Here is an 11,976-nt window from a genome sequence, read left to right on the forward strand (position 1 = left end):
AACTATAATCCATTGATAAAAAAATTAAAATTATTAAAAAAAGACTGGCGTCTGAAAAACCCCGCTTTCTGGACGCTACGCGTCCAGAAAATCGCGTTTTCCGGGTCCTGCGCCTGAAAAAATGTTGTTATAGCCACGCCGTGAAAAACATGTCATCTTTCTTTTTTCAATCCACATTTTTACGGAAAATCAATGTTATGCTACACGGAGAGAAATTTCTAACGAAATTTATTCTGAAGGTACATAAAAATTATCCTGGTGAAAGGATAATTCAGTACTAATTTCGTAAATTTCAATAACTATCCTTTGATAGGATACAGTTCAAGGAATACTTCTATATAATATTTATCCTCAACAATATTATTTTTGTCCTTCACAGAATAAAAATTATCAATCATCTGGAGAGTTTTTATTATTTTCTATTTAAAAATTATTATTCCGTCAGGGCAAAAAATGCTAACCTTACCTATAACTCATTTATCACGTATACTACGCGGGTTTGGGATGCATTTCCGTCAATAATAAACAATTATTTGCGCGAATTATAAGGCACTTATTGCCATTTGAAAAAAAAACCATAAAAAGCCAATAAAATTGTCTCCCCAGTGAACTCTTAAATTTTTTTTTTACTGCATCTTTTACTTTATTTGTTAATCAACAATGATAGCACAAGAAAATATTTTCTCACACCGATTCAATAGTCTCGTTTATCGAAAAAATTTCCGCCAAAAAATTTGTCATTTTCGCAGAAAATACTTGAAAGGCTTTTCTATTTAATGGCGCAAGTAAAATTTCAACTAGTTGGTTAAGCTATTTGTTATGAATAAAATTTAAAAAAATAGGGGTTTCCCGGCCGTTGGTATAAATTGCGTTATAATTGTGTCTTCTGCCTCTTTCTTGCACATATTGTATTAGAGAGAGAGAGAGGTAGATAGACTGATGACATTTTACGGGTAGAATTCATCCTCCGGAAGGGTAAAACTTGTCGCGCATCTGATTATTTTTTAATGCACACAATGAAAAAATTGAAAATTTTCTCATCGACTTATTTCTCTGCCTTTCCTTTACTTGAGTCTCATTTCTCCTCTTTCCCTTTTTTTAAGCGTCACCCCCACTTCGGTTGATCTCAGTGGAGGAGAAGGGCCTTTACGACCTGGGTCATAAAGGCCCATCACCCGATACAATGGGCTTTCGTCTACTCTTTGTTACGCACTAATAGAGGTCGGGAGCACGACTTGCTCTCAGAGCAGAGTTTGCCCAGCCCTGGTATAGTGAGCTGAACCTTGCCTAATGCCGGCCCCGATGCCGCGTCTCCAATTCCCGAGATTCGTAGCTGAGCCTTAAGTCTTAAGAGCCCAAGCTGACGAACGAGCTGATCTGAGATGATAGAGATTTTCGATCCGGGATCAATGAGTAGGCAGACCTGATGAGCTGGACGGTCTGGACGTACCAAACACCCAAGGCTGGTAGCCAGAAGCATACCAGGATGGAAATCTTGAGCTGGGCTAGGAGCTGACTGACGAGCTGAGCAGGAGACGGCAATCTGAGCTGATGAGCCTTAGACCTGGTCTGCCCATGACGTGCTGGGGTTGGCTGAAGCGGATGGAGGTTGAGCTGGACCTGCAGGCTAAGCCTTGACCTTAGTCCTGTCCCCATGGTGAATATAGGTCACTACCGGGACAGGTTTCAGCTGGGTTGAGCTGGTCTGTTGCCTCTGTTGAGCTGGACGTGCAGGCTGACTCGATGGCTGACGGTGCAGTATCGAGTGGTGGAGCTTCCCACAGTACTGGCAGGTGGTCTTTGACCTGCATTCGCTGACCGAGTGTCGTCCCAGGCAGTTATAGCAGAGGTAGCGTCTCTCTATTACCTCCCGACGGTCTGGCACGGTGAGCTGACGAAAAGATGAGCAGGACGTGAGGTAATGATCCGCCTCACACATGGAGCATGAATACGTGACCTTCCCCGTTGGAGCGGACTTTTTAACTGGTCTAGACCTTTGCGTTGGTTGAGCGGTGCCGTGGTGAACCTTCGCCGATGTCGCCTGCTGGATGAGCTGACAGTGGATGGCTTCGTGGAAGTAGCACGAGGAGTCGAGTTGATCTCGATACTCTCCATCGCACGTGCTCTCCCAGTGAGGAATTTCTTGAAATTCTTGAAAGAAGGATACTCCGAGGATGAGCGGACCTTAACCTCCCAGGCTTCGCAAAGCTTTGAGCTGAGCCTTTGTGAGACCGTGTGAACGTGAACTTGATCCCAGTAAGCTGTCGGAGACCCCAGAGTTTCCAAGGCATTCAGAGCTCCGCTGACGGTGGTGAGAAAGGCATTCAGTTCCTTGGCACTATGAGCTGTCATGGCTGGGGGACTGAGGAGCTGCTCCAAATGAGCTGAAATGAGCAGTCGCTTATTGTCATAGCGAGGAAAGAGCAGGTCCCAAGCGATCGAAAACGACTCATCAGAGATCGTCAGGTTCGCGATGCGTTGAGTTGGTTCCCCTGACAGACTAGTGCGAAGATAATGCATGTTCTCGACGTTTGATAGGTCTGTATTTGAGCCGACCCGAGACGCGAAAAGATGGCGGAACGAGCACCATTCTGTGTAGGCCTCCCCGAATTTAGGCAGCGAAATCTCCGGGAGATAACGCTTTGAGTATGTGGGCTGAGCTCTACCAGACGCGAGAGACCAACGAGAAGAGCCTGAGACCCCCTTTTTATGAATGAGCTGATTCAATGTTCCGCGAGCTTCGTGGTAATATCCGATGGTAATGTCAAACCACTTGTCCCTAAAATATGACAGTTCAAGGACCCCTTCGATCTTCCCGCTACTTGCAATGAGCTTCTCAAGGGTACTCTCAAACTTTTCCCAATAGGTCTCCAGGATCTCCAGTTTACTCTGGAGATTCGAGATCGTGAGGCTTTTCGCCTCTTCTGTGAGCAGCTCCTTATGAATGCGCTCAATGAACGCCGCCCGCGATTGGTTCAGGCTAATGGTCGCCTCAAATGATGCCATAATTGATAATATATGAGCAGCTCAAAAAAAACGTAGTAATGATAGAATAAGACGACCACAAAGCCGATCAGTGAGACTGCGAAGCGAAAGCAAGAGCAAAAAAGCGAGAAACGTGATAGCTTGATAAGCTATGCGTGCGAGCGGTTCCGGAGAGTAGTCCGAAGAATTTCGCAAAACAGCAAAAGATTACAATTATAAAAATTATAATTATATTATTATGCAAGAATAGTGTTGCAGTGAGCTGTTCGAAAAGAGCCAAAGTTCGGAATCCAAAATAATTAAGACCACTTAGCTTGCAGGAGATTATATTGAGGTCCTGGAGCGGATCTGCGTTGTGGTTAGTACGGCCCTGATGAATGAGCGGGGCCCTCGGTTCTCTAGGGTGGTCCTGACTCGCTGAGCTGGGCACTGCAGACTCGTGATACGGTCCTGGCCGTTGAGTGGGATACTGCCCGGGAATGATACAGTCCTGATGGATGAGCGGGGTCCTCGTGGTGATGTGACGGCACTGCATTGAATCTCCACACTCCCGCGTAAATCACTCAGATGCCGCGCCAAACCGATAAAAAGCAAAAAAATATTCCACCGATCCGGCTCGAAGAACCAAAATGTTGGTTGAGATACGGTGGAAAATTTATGATGAATAGATGAGATGAGGACGGATTGTCAGGAAGCGTTGAGCGGGTCAAAGAAATCACTGCACGCGGGTTTTAATAAGTCACCAGAAGTAAATTTTATTATTAAAAGAGTCACTGAGATTACCACAAAGAATTGAATTAATATAAATTGAGCGGAAACAGTGATGTACTTGGAGCGTATCACTATTAATGATAGTTGAGCGGTACCGGGAAAACCGTAATTGATTTTCCGTAGAAAAGAGTGATGAGCGGTTCCGAGAAAGTCGTATACGCAGAGTAACGTTTGATATGCAAATGAGAGAGATAACTCTGCTATTATTTGGCAGGTGATATAGTTGAGGCGGTCACATGACCTGATTACATTATCTATATAGAATCAAGGTGAGCTGTTCAGGAAGTGGCGCCTCAGGTGTCAAAAGTGATGACCCCTTGGTCATCTAAGGTGAAAGCGTCAGGTGTGCGTGAGTGGGGGAAGAATGGATGAGCCGCGCGTGAGTGTGTGTGAGTGCCCTTTCAGCTGACAGGATTTCCAACACCCACCTTGAGTTCAAATTTTCAAAGGATGCCTTAAAATTATTAGTCAAGGCTGATTGGAAATTTGCATTTAATTCTGGTAAAATAGAAGAGTGAGAACTATTGTTTATACGATATGAAGTTTCAGGTCTTGAGTCATTCGTCGACATTCTGAGCAGAGGGCGAGAATTTTCAGTTTCAGTTGGATAATCCGATGTTCCACGGTTCAAATTTTTTCTTGAGGTGGTTGACATTGAATGAGGATTTCTAGATTTCTAGCACATTTTCTGTGACGATTTTTTAGAATACTTGTTCTTTACTTTGCAATCAACTTTCGCAGTATCCTCGCGCAACCTTTTCCGACGCCCAACCACCGTGTTGCATTAAAATTGTGATATTTGGTTCCGCGTTTGCAAGTAATGTGGCAGACGTGCGGCGGAAAGAGTGTCCTGTGAACTTTTCATGATCGGACAACTTTAGGAAAAGTGCGATAGATTTTGGCTTGAAATTTAGGCGAAAATTTGTTTCTGCCAATAACCTATCGTCTACACGTTCCATTTTAATAATTCAAAAAGAATATATTCGTCGACAATCCATCTGGCCTCAGAGCTGCGTACCGATGGACTACATTGTACAGTGAGAGGCCATTAATAAAAGTTCTTGGAATGTAAGTCTTCGTCTCGGGAATGTTCACGATGTATTCGGTTTCTGTGTCTTCAATGTCTGAGGTCTGGATGTTGCAAAATTCAATCGTTCGTAATGCTCCACATACGCCAAAAATGAGAATTAGAGTTTTGATTTTTCTGGAGAATTTTATAAAATGAAAAAAAAAAGAAGTAGAGAAGACAGAGACAAATGGGATACACGATAAAATGGAATGCGGGTAAAATGGCATGAATCAGGAAGTTTAATGGAAGACGAGAAAAAATAATCGATCGCCAGAATCCATTATATAATATTTCAGTTTTTCCAGAATTTTATGACATTTAACGAAAAAAAAATGTAAAATTCCCATGTAAGCAAATTCACGATGAGAAGCAAGAAATGAACGATTGAAGTTAGATGGCGTATTTTTTGAGAATATTGAAATATCGAAAAAGTAAGAAAACCACAGCATATTTAAAGCGCAAAATTAAATTTGCCAAAAACAGTGAAACACTTTTCGACAGTCTCCAACATTTTTGGCGAGTAAAAATGACTGGGAATGAATTAAAAATGTTTTTCCGCAAGTGTCCCTTTTTGCCCCCGCGTGTCTTTCCAACGGAATCGGGGAAGATAAAATGTTGAGAATTGAATTGTCAAGAGAATATTGCAAAAAAATTTTATTTGTAGTAAATTGAAAATATGAATGAACTGCAGAAATATTTTTCATGTTTACCTTCATTGCGAGGTACACTGAATCTAGTGCATCCTCAAGAAGCATTTTTACGTGATCCCACAAAAAAATTTTGGATTTTTTTGGTCTATATCGCTTGGATTATTTTTTCAGGAAAGCTCTGAGTTTTTGGAAAGTTTTTAGGTTAATACTGTGAGGCAGATCCATCACACTTTTTAACCATTCACTCCATCGAGTTGAAGCTTTTTTTTTCGATTGGTCATGAAAATATACAAGACATGCATTCTCTGTAAATTCTTCAATCTGAGTGTGTTTCGCCCATTCAATAAACTTATTATCACAAAGCTTATATCTCAAGCATGATTTTAAGAAGGGCAGTAGATTCTCCCTGATACCTTGGGCTTCTCCATTAATATTCCTTGTTGATTCTTCCTCATAATCACTTTCACTGTTACATGAATTATCAGATGATTGCATTTTATAATTGGGCCTGTGATAAATTGTATTGAACAAAATGAAACGATTCTATTATTGATGGGCGAAACATGGATCAACCGTCAATGTTGAAAGAATATAGAGGTTTGGAAAACGCAAGCGCAGATCTGAGTGTATGCCTCCGCGGTGAGAAATAACCGCCACACACCATCCCATCTACGCGGAGGTTTCTTTCGTGGCTTGTTTCTCACTTTCTACCCGCTCAGTGCATTTTCTTCCCTCATCGTGATAGGTTAATAATCTCGTACTTTCGAGAACACCACAAGGGGCCGAAAGGTCGAACTTCCGGTGTAAGGATAGTGAAAATTGGATTTTTTTTCCGCGCGAAAGCGGAGCTGAACGTTGCGCACTCTAGGCGCACGTGGCGCTAGGTCCACACCAGGGTATCTTAGACCAGGCATGGGCAATCTCCCGGTAGCTCGGAGCAGAGCCATAAACTCGAGTTAGAAATCCAATAAAGTTTACAACCATTTCAGTAATAAGGGTCTTAGTACTAGCATAGTGGGGGCAGTAGTGGGGGCTTCACAGGTACTAAGGTGGGGAGTATCCCATGAAGCATCTGGCAAGAATTTATCCTCCGGAAGGGTAAAACTTGTCGCGCATCTGATTATTTTTTAATGCACACATGAAAAAAAATTGAAATTTTTCTGATCGACTTATTTCGCTGCTTTTCCATTACTTGAGTCTAATTTCTCCTCTTTTCCTTTTCTTAAGCGTCACCCCCACTTCGGTTGATCTCAGCGGAGAAGGGCCTTTACGATCTGGGTCATAAACGTCCATCACCCGATACAATGGGCTTTCGTCTACCCTTTGTTACGCACTAATAGAGGTCGGGAGCACGACTTGCTCTCAGAGCAGAGTTTGTCCAGCACTGTCTTAGACGACCACCTGTGGCGTGTAGTCGACCTTTTCCACCGGCGAGAACACGTGAAGAGGAATAGTTGTGGTGGTTTTTTTTTTTTGTGGAATTGAGGAGCGTCTTCGCGGAGGAGAGCCGTTTTTTGTATGTTGAAGTGTCCCGAGGACACCTCCGACCACACTGACCTTAGCTGAGAGGAATTTTGGTGTGCTGGAGAGGCAGGAAAACCCCGGCAAGTACGCTGGCTTGTCGTGGTGGGTTTCGTGATAGGTTTCATGGTGGGTTTGGTGTTGGGCGTTTTTCCTCTCACGTTCGGTTATTATCTTATTTTGGGGGATTTCCCGCGTGACTAGAAGCGATTGCTCTATGCGGGAGAGCCGAAAATAATGTGTCCATCGGGCGTATCCTCCCCTGATGTTTTCTTTTTGCGTGAAACCCCAAGCCGCGGGTCAGGAAATTTCCACAGGGAACACTGTGTTCCCATTGTCGTGTTCATAGAGACGTAAAAGGGCGACCCCGCATACGCCAGAAATTCGAAAATTAAAAAAAAAGAGAGTCGTATTCGGGCTGCCCACCGAGGAGTACCTCCCAGGGTTCTCCCTCGGGATTTTTACCTTGGGAGCATGAGGGGTTCATCAGTGAATTAGTGACTTGGTGTTTGCCCCGTTCGCAGTCGTATCCCTTTCCCTTGCCTATTGGCCATGCGGATGCACCCCGCCAAAAGAAATGTGCGTAACTTCTCGTTTAGCGTTTTTTTTTTTACGAAACCCGGTGGTCGTGCGATTAATTATCTCGTGAGTGATTTCACGCGGTCTGGTTTAGCGCATAGTGGTTGGTCATATAACGAGTTGGTAGAAATGTCGTGGCGTATATGAGCCACTCTCGTCGCGGGAAAATTTACCTTCGCATTACGCATTACCTTCCGTTTTTTAATTCTGCAATCAGTTTTCCCTTGCGCATCGTGCTGCCGGTGAATGCCTCGGTGTTTTAGCTGCCATGTTAGTCCAGTAAATGAATCGTGAAATAGGTGTTGTTAGCAGCCAGGCTGCTTTTTTTTTAATTTTTCGCGAACTACTCATTCAAATAGTGGATCCGTTATGATTCTCATCCCCGGGTTGGGGTGGAAAAAATTGAAAAACACCCTCGAAAAACGGTTTTTCCGAGATAACTCGAACACGGCTCAAGATACTGTCGAATATATGACAATTACAATGAGCTTCATATGTTTTTTATGGGAAATACTTTGCTCTTCAAATTATAGTCGACCTTTTTTTCTGTACCTAGTGTACTTTTCAACTTAATCGCGAAAAACCATTTTTGAGGATAGTTTTTAATTTTTTTCTCGGAATGCACAAACTTAAATCACTATGTGTGACTCGAGTGTTTCTGCTCGGCTTATGCTGCACCCAGGGCCGTCGCGAATTGCCCGAGTGCCCGTAGCGATAGATTTTTTTCCGCCGGGGAGAATTTCGCTTTCTCATCTGTAGAGTCGCGGTGCGGGAATTTCCCTGCGCAGAGGGTAATCGTCCCTTTTTTTTGTGAGAAATTAGTGAGGGCCCGTAGGGGCGCATTTGCGAGTTTGTGTGTCTCTCTCGATGCCTTGCAGGACTTACGCTCCACTCTTCTTATTTTTCTTGACCTTTTCTTATTGTGATTATTTTTATACGGTTCGTTATATTTTGCGGATTGGCCGAGGATCTTCTTCCTCCCTATTCTTTTCGGCCTTTCTTTTTGTCTTCTATTTCTATTCCCCTTTTTGTAATGTAGGTTTTCAGAAGGCAAAATATCATGAGTACGATGAGTCATTAATTAACTTTAATTTTTTCTCGATCAATCACCTAAATTTTATGTCATGTTTTTTACAGGCAGAACAAGGTCATTTCGATCTAGAACCTGTCCACAGTCTTTGTGATAATCCCATGGACAAAGAAGGATTAGTATCAGAAGTTTTCCACATTGCAGATCTATCTTTAATCACAGCTCCTGCTGTGATTTTAGATTTACTCCTTGACTGTCCTCATGATGACCTATTAGTTAATCTGGGAGTGAAACTAGAAATTCCAAAGGTTGTAAATATACACCCCAACGTAGTTCATCTGAAAAATGACTGCAACGAGTCACTTAATCATCTAGAATGCAAATTACACATGTCAGTGATTAAAAAAGTACCTCTCCCACTGTATAACTTCTGCAGTAACATAGTCGAGAGAAGTCATCCAACGTGCAGAAAGCGTTTGGATTTTGATAGCTTAGCCTGCTGCTAATCAGACCCTAGTATCATTGAAGACAGGTGATCTAGAGAATTGCGGCATTGTTGAGCAGTTCGGAAAATCCCCTCGCACCGCAACAGTGCTTGTTCAGCGAATTCAAGTCGCTGAGAAAGAGCCTGAGTTGACTGGACAATTGGAGATTATGGCAGCACAAGCTGCACAAATTGAACTAGCACCTCCCACCACTACTTCACACGTTTCTTCGTCTAAGAGAGCACTTTTTGCTCTAGTTTCAGTCGCCATTTCCATCGATAACCTCCAAAATGCAGCAAACGATTAGATTTTCATGTAGCACCAATCGAGGAAGTGAACTCACAAACCGATACTAATAATCTGGTTCAACAGATTCCATCGAAACCCGAGCTGTTCAATAATAATCTGGAAATTACAGAAGCACATGTTGGATTCCGAATAACCTTAAGTTATCAGGTCCAGAATCTAATCAAGAATCTCTTCTGGCAGTTCCACCAAATCACTCTTCTGTCAATCGGGCGGAGGATCATGAGTTAGGGTCAGCAATTGAACATGAGAGAGTCCGTTCTTATGCAGCTTTTCTTCAAAATTGCCTCAATGAGCCTGATTTAAAAACATTTGACTGGAAAACAGGAACTGTGTTACCTCGAGAATTATAATTAGACCTCTCTCTGAATCAGAGTATTACTCATAAACTGGGTAAGTATTGATTGTGCCTGAGACTGATTGTGGGAGGAAAATAGTCTTGATGATAACCTGCCTAGTTTGCGGAATCCTCTGGAAAGTAAAAACATATCGCAGCCCGTTGAATCAGTCAACGCAAGAAATTTCGAGACTTATGAAGAGGAAAGTTCGGTAGAAAAAAGATGATATAAAAATTTTTGGAGCACAATGTAACTGTTACGGAATTTTTACTCAATCATCTGATGAACAACTACGAATCTGAACTAACCTCTAGTAAGTCAAACGAGGGTAGTGACAGAGAATCGATCAAGGATGAAATGAGAGATAGAGATATCAATCCATCACAGTGCAATGTAATTATCGATCAAGACTATGTTAATGTTCACAAAATCGCTACAACATAGCGGAATTTGGTGGAAAACTTTAAGCAAAACAAACCAGTTCCACAGATCACTTCAGAGGAGAAGGTTGTACAAAAAATCAAAATATAGAGAAAATCTAAAAATTTCTAACTGCTGATCAATGGCAAAATTCCAATGATGATAATAGTTTGGATGCTGTTGACGGTGATGAAAATTTTGGAGTCCCTAAATTATATTCAACTGCCTAGGAGACAGATGATACATCCACTGACACCAAATCACATTTCGAGGATGAAGAACCTGAGGACTTTTCCGAGGACCGTGAAAGTTCAGATGATTACGATCCAAAATAGGATCGAAAGGCAGAATGAGACTCCGATGATGAATAGACCAATGAAGATATCGATGGGAACCGCTATAATATCGTTCTGCGGCAGTCAATATCACTGCTGGAGGTAATGGGCCAACTTCCATCCCAGAAGATCGACTACTTCACGTAGAAGTGTCAACAGCTGGCATGGAGAAACATTTTTGCCTCTACTGTCAGAAATTTCAATGAAAATTAGCGAGACATTTAGAGTTAGTTCATAAGGATGAAGAGGATGTAAAGACATTTAAGGTATTACCACCAAAAACGAAAGAAAGAATGGGATTATTTGACGTTATTAGGAAAAATGGCGACTTTTTATTCAATTATGATAGACGGTTCAATAATGGCTAGCTGATTGTCTGCAGACTTCTCAATGAAAGGATGAAAAAAACCGCAGAAGACTAGTCTGTGGAAAATGCGAGGGCCAGTATGCGAAGTCAGTCTTACGGCATTAATTTCGACAGTGTGCTAAGCATGACGGAAAAAGCCAGAGGATTGTGATGGTAAAAGCAAAAAAAATTGCAGCTAGAGTGCACACCAGAGCAAGTGAGATGTTCGAACAAAAATATTTCCATATTTAAGGGAGGATGACATCGTTAAAGCTATGCGATACGACGAATCAGCGACATTATATACAAACAAGATGTGTGAAAAGCATGGAACACACCAGCATCTGTTTCAAATGATTCGAGCTAAACTCCGTGTCCGTGGTCGGTTCCTCCTTTCGATCAAGAGCATTGAACATTGCGTTGAGACAGTGAGTGATGGATTTTAACCTCGATTTTACGACGCACCAAGAGAAAAAAAAAACAATTTTCGAATTTACATTGATGAAAAGGATTGGAGAAATACTGCACTTGGAATGCATAAAACAGAAACGGATGGTTGACCAATGGTGAGTCGAGTATTTTCTAAAATTACTAACAGAAGATTCTAGTACTACTATTAATCGAGTGGTAACCGAGACACAAGCGCAGAATAATCGCCGAAAAGAGGTAATACTTCGGAGTACTGATGACGTTAAGAAGCTGCATACGTTAAAACGGAGTGAAATTGCTATTACTCTCAACTTTCGAATAAATTCAGGTATTTACGTTAGGAGAACCTCGCAAAAATAACACTGCTGTCTCTGCAAATTTTCAATCACCGACGATCGGGAGAGATCGAGAGATTGTACATTGAAGATTTTCAGACTCATCGTGGGCTTCACCATGCAACAGATGGTGAGGCCTATAGAGCGGTAAGTGCAGATAGGAAAAAGTTAGCCAGAAAATATGTGAGATTCGAGATTAGGGGCACTCTTGGTCGGGGGGTTCCCGTTTTCATCGATATCGATGTTTTAGATTGCTTAAATCTTCTGCTTCATCACACAAAAGATGCTGGAGTTCATGATAAAAATACTTATTTATTTGGATTGCCTTCAACAGACAACGATCGCCCACGTTACCTAGATGCATGTGATCTGATGCG

General features: G+C 42.2%; 1 protein-coding gene across 1 annotated transcript in view; it reads right to left on the reverse strand.

The window, feature by feature from the left end:
* The window catches only part of LOC105270322 (uncharacterized), a 6,554-nt gene extending 3,548 nt beyond the window's left edge, over positions 1-3,006 (reverse strand). The window contains exons 1-4 of the mRNA XM_011311176.1: positions 2,823-3,006; positions 2,185-2,384; positions 1,676-2,125; positions 1,451-1,620 (exon numbers count right to left, since the gene is read on the reverse strand). Coding sequence (XP_011309478.1) covers positions 1,451-1,620; positions 1,676-2,125; positions 2,185-2,384; positions 2,823-3,006 — 1,004 coding nt within the window. The remainder of the gene's footprint in view (positions 1-1,450; positions 1,621-1,675; positions 2,126-2,184; positions 2,385-2,822) is intronic.
* Between the last annotated feature and the right edge of the window lie 8,970 nt (positions 3,007-11,976).

The sequence above is a fragment of the Fopius arisanus genome, unplaced genomic scaffold (genome assembly GCF_000806365.1).
Source record: "Fopius arisanus strain USDA-PBARC FA_bdor unplaced genomic scaffold, ASM80636v1 scaffold00084, whole genome shotgun sequence".
Classification (NCBI taxonomy): Eukaryota; Metazoa; Arthropoda; class Insecta; order Hymenoptera; family Braconidae; genus Fopius; species Fopius arisanus.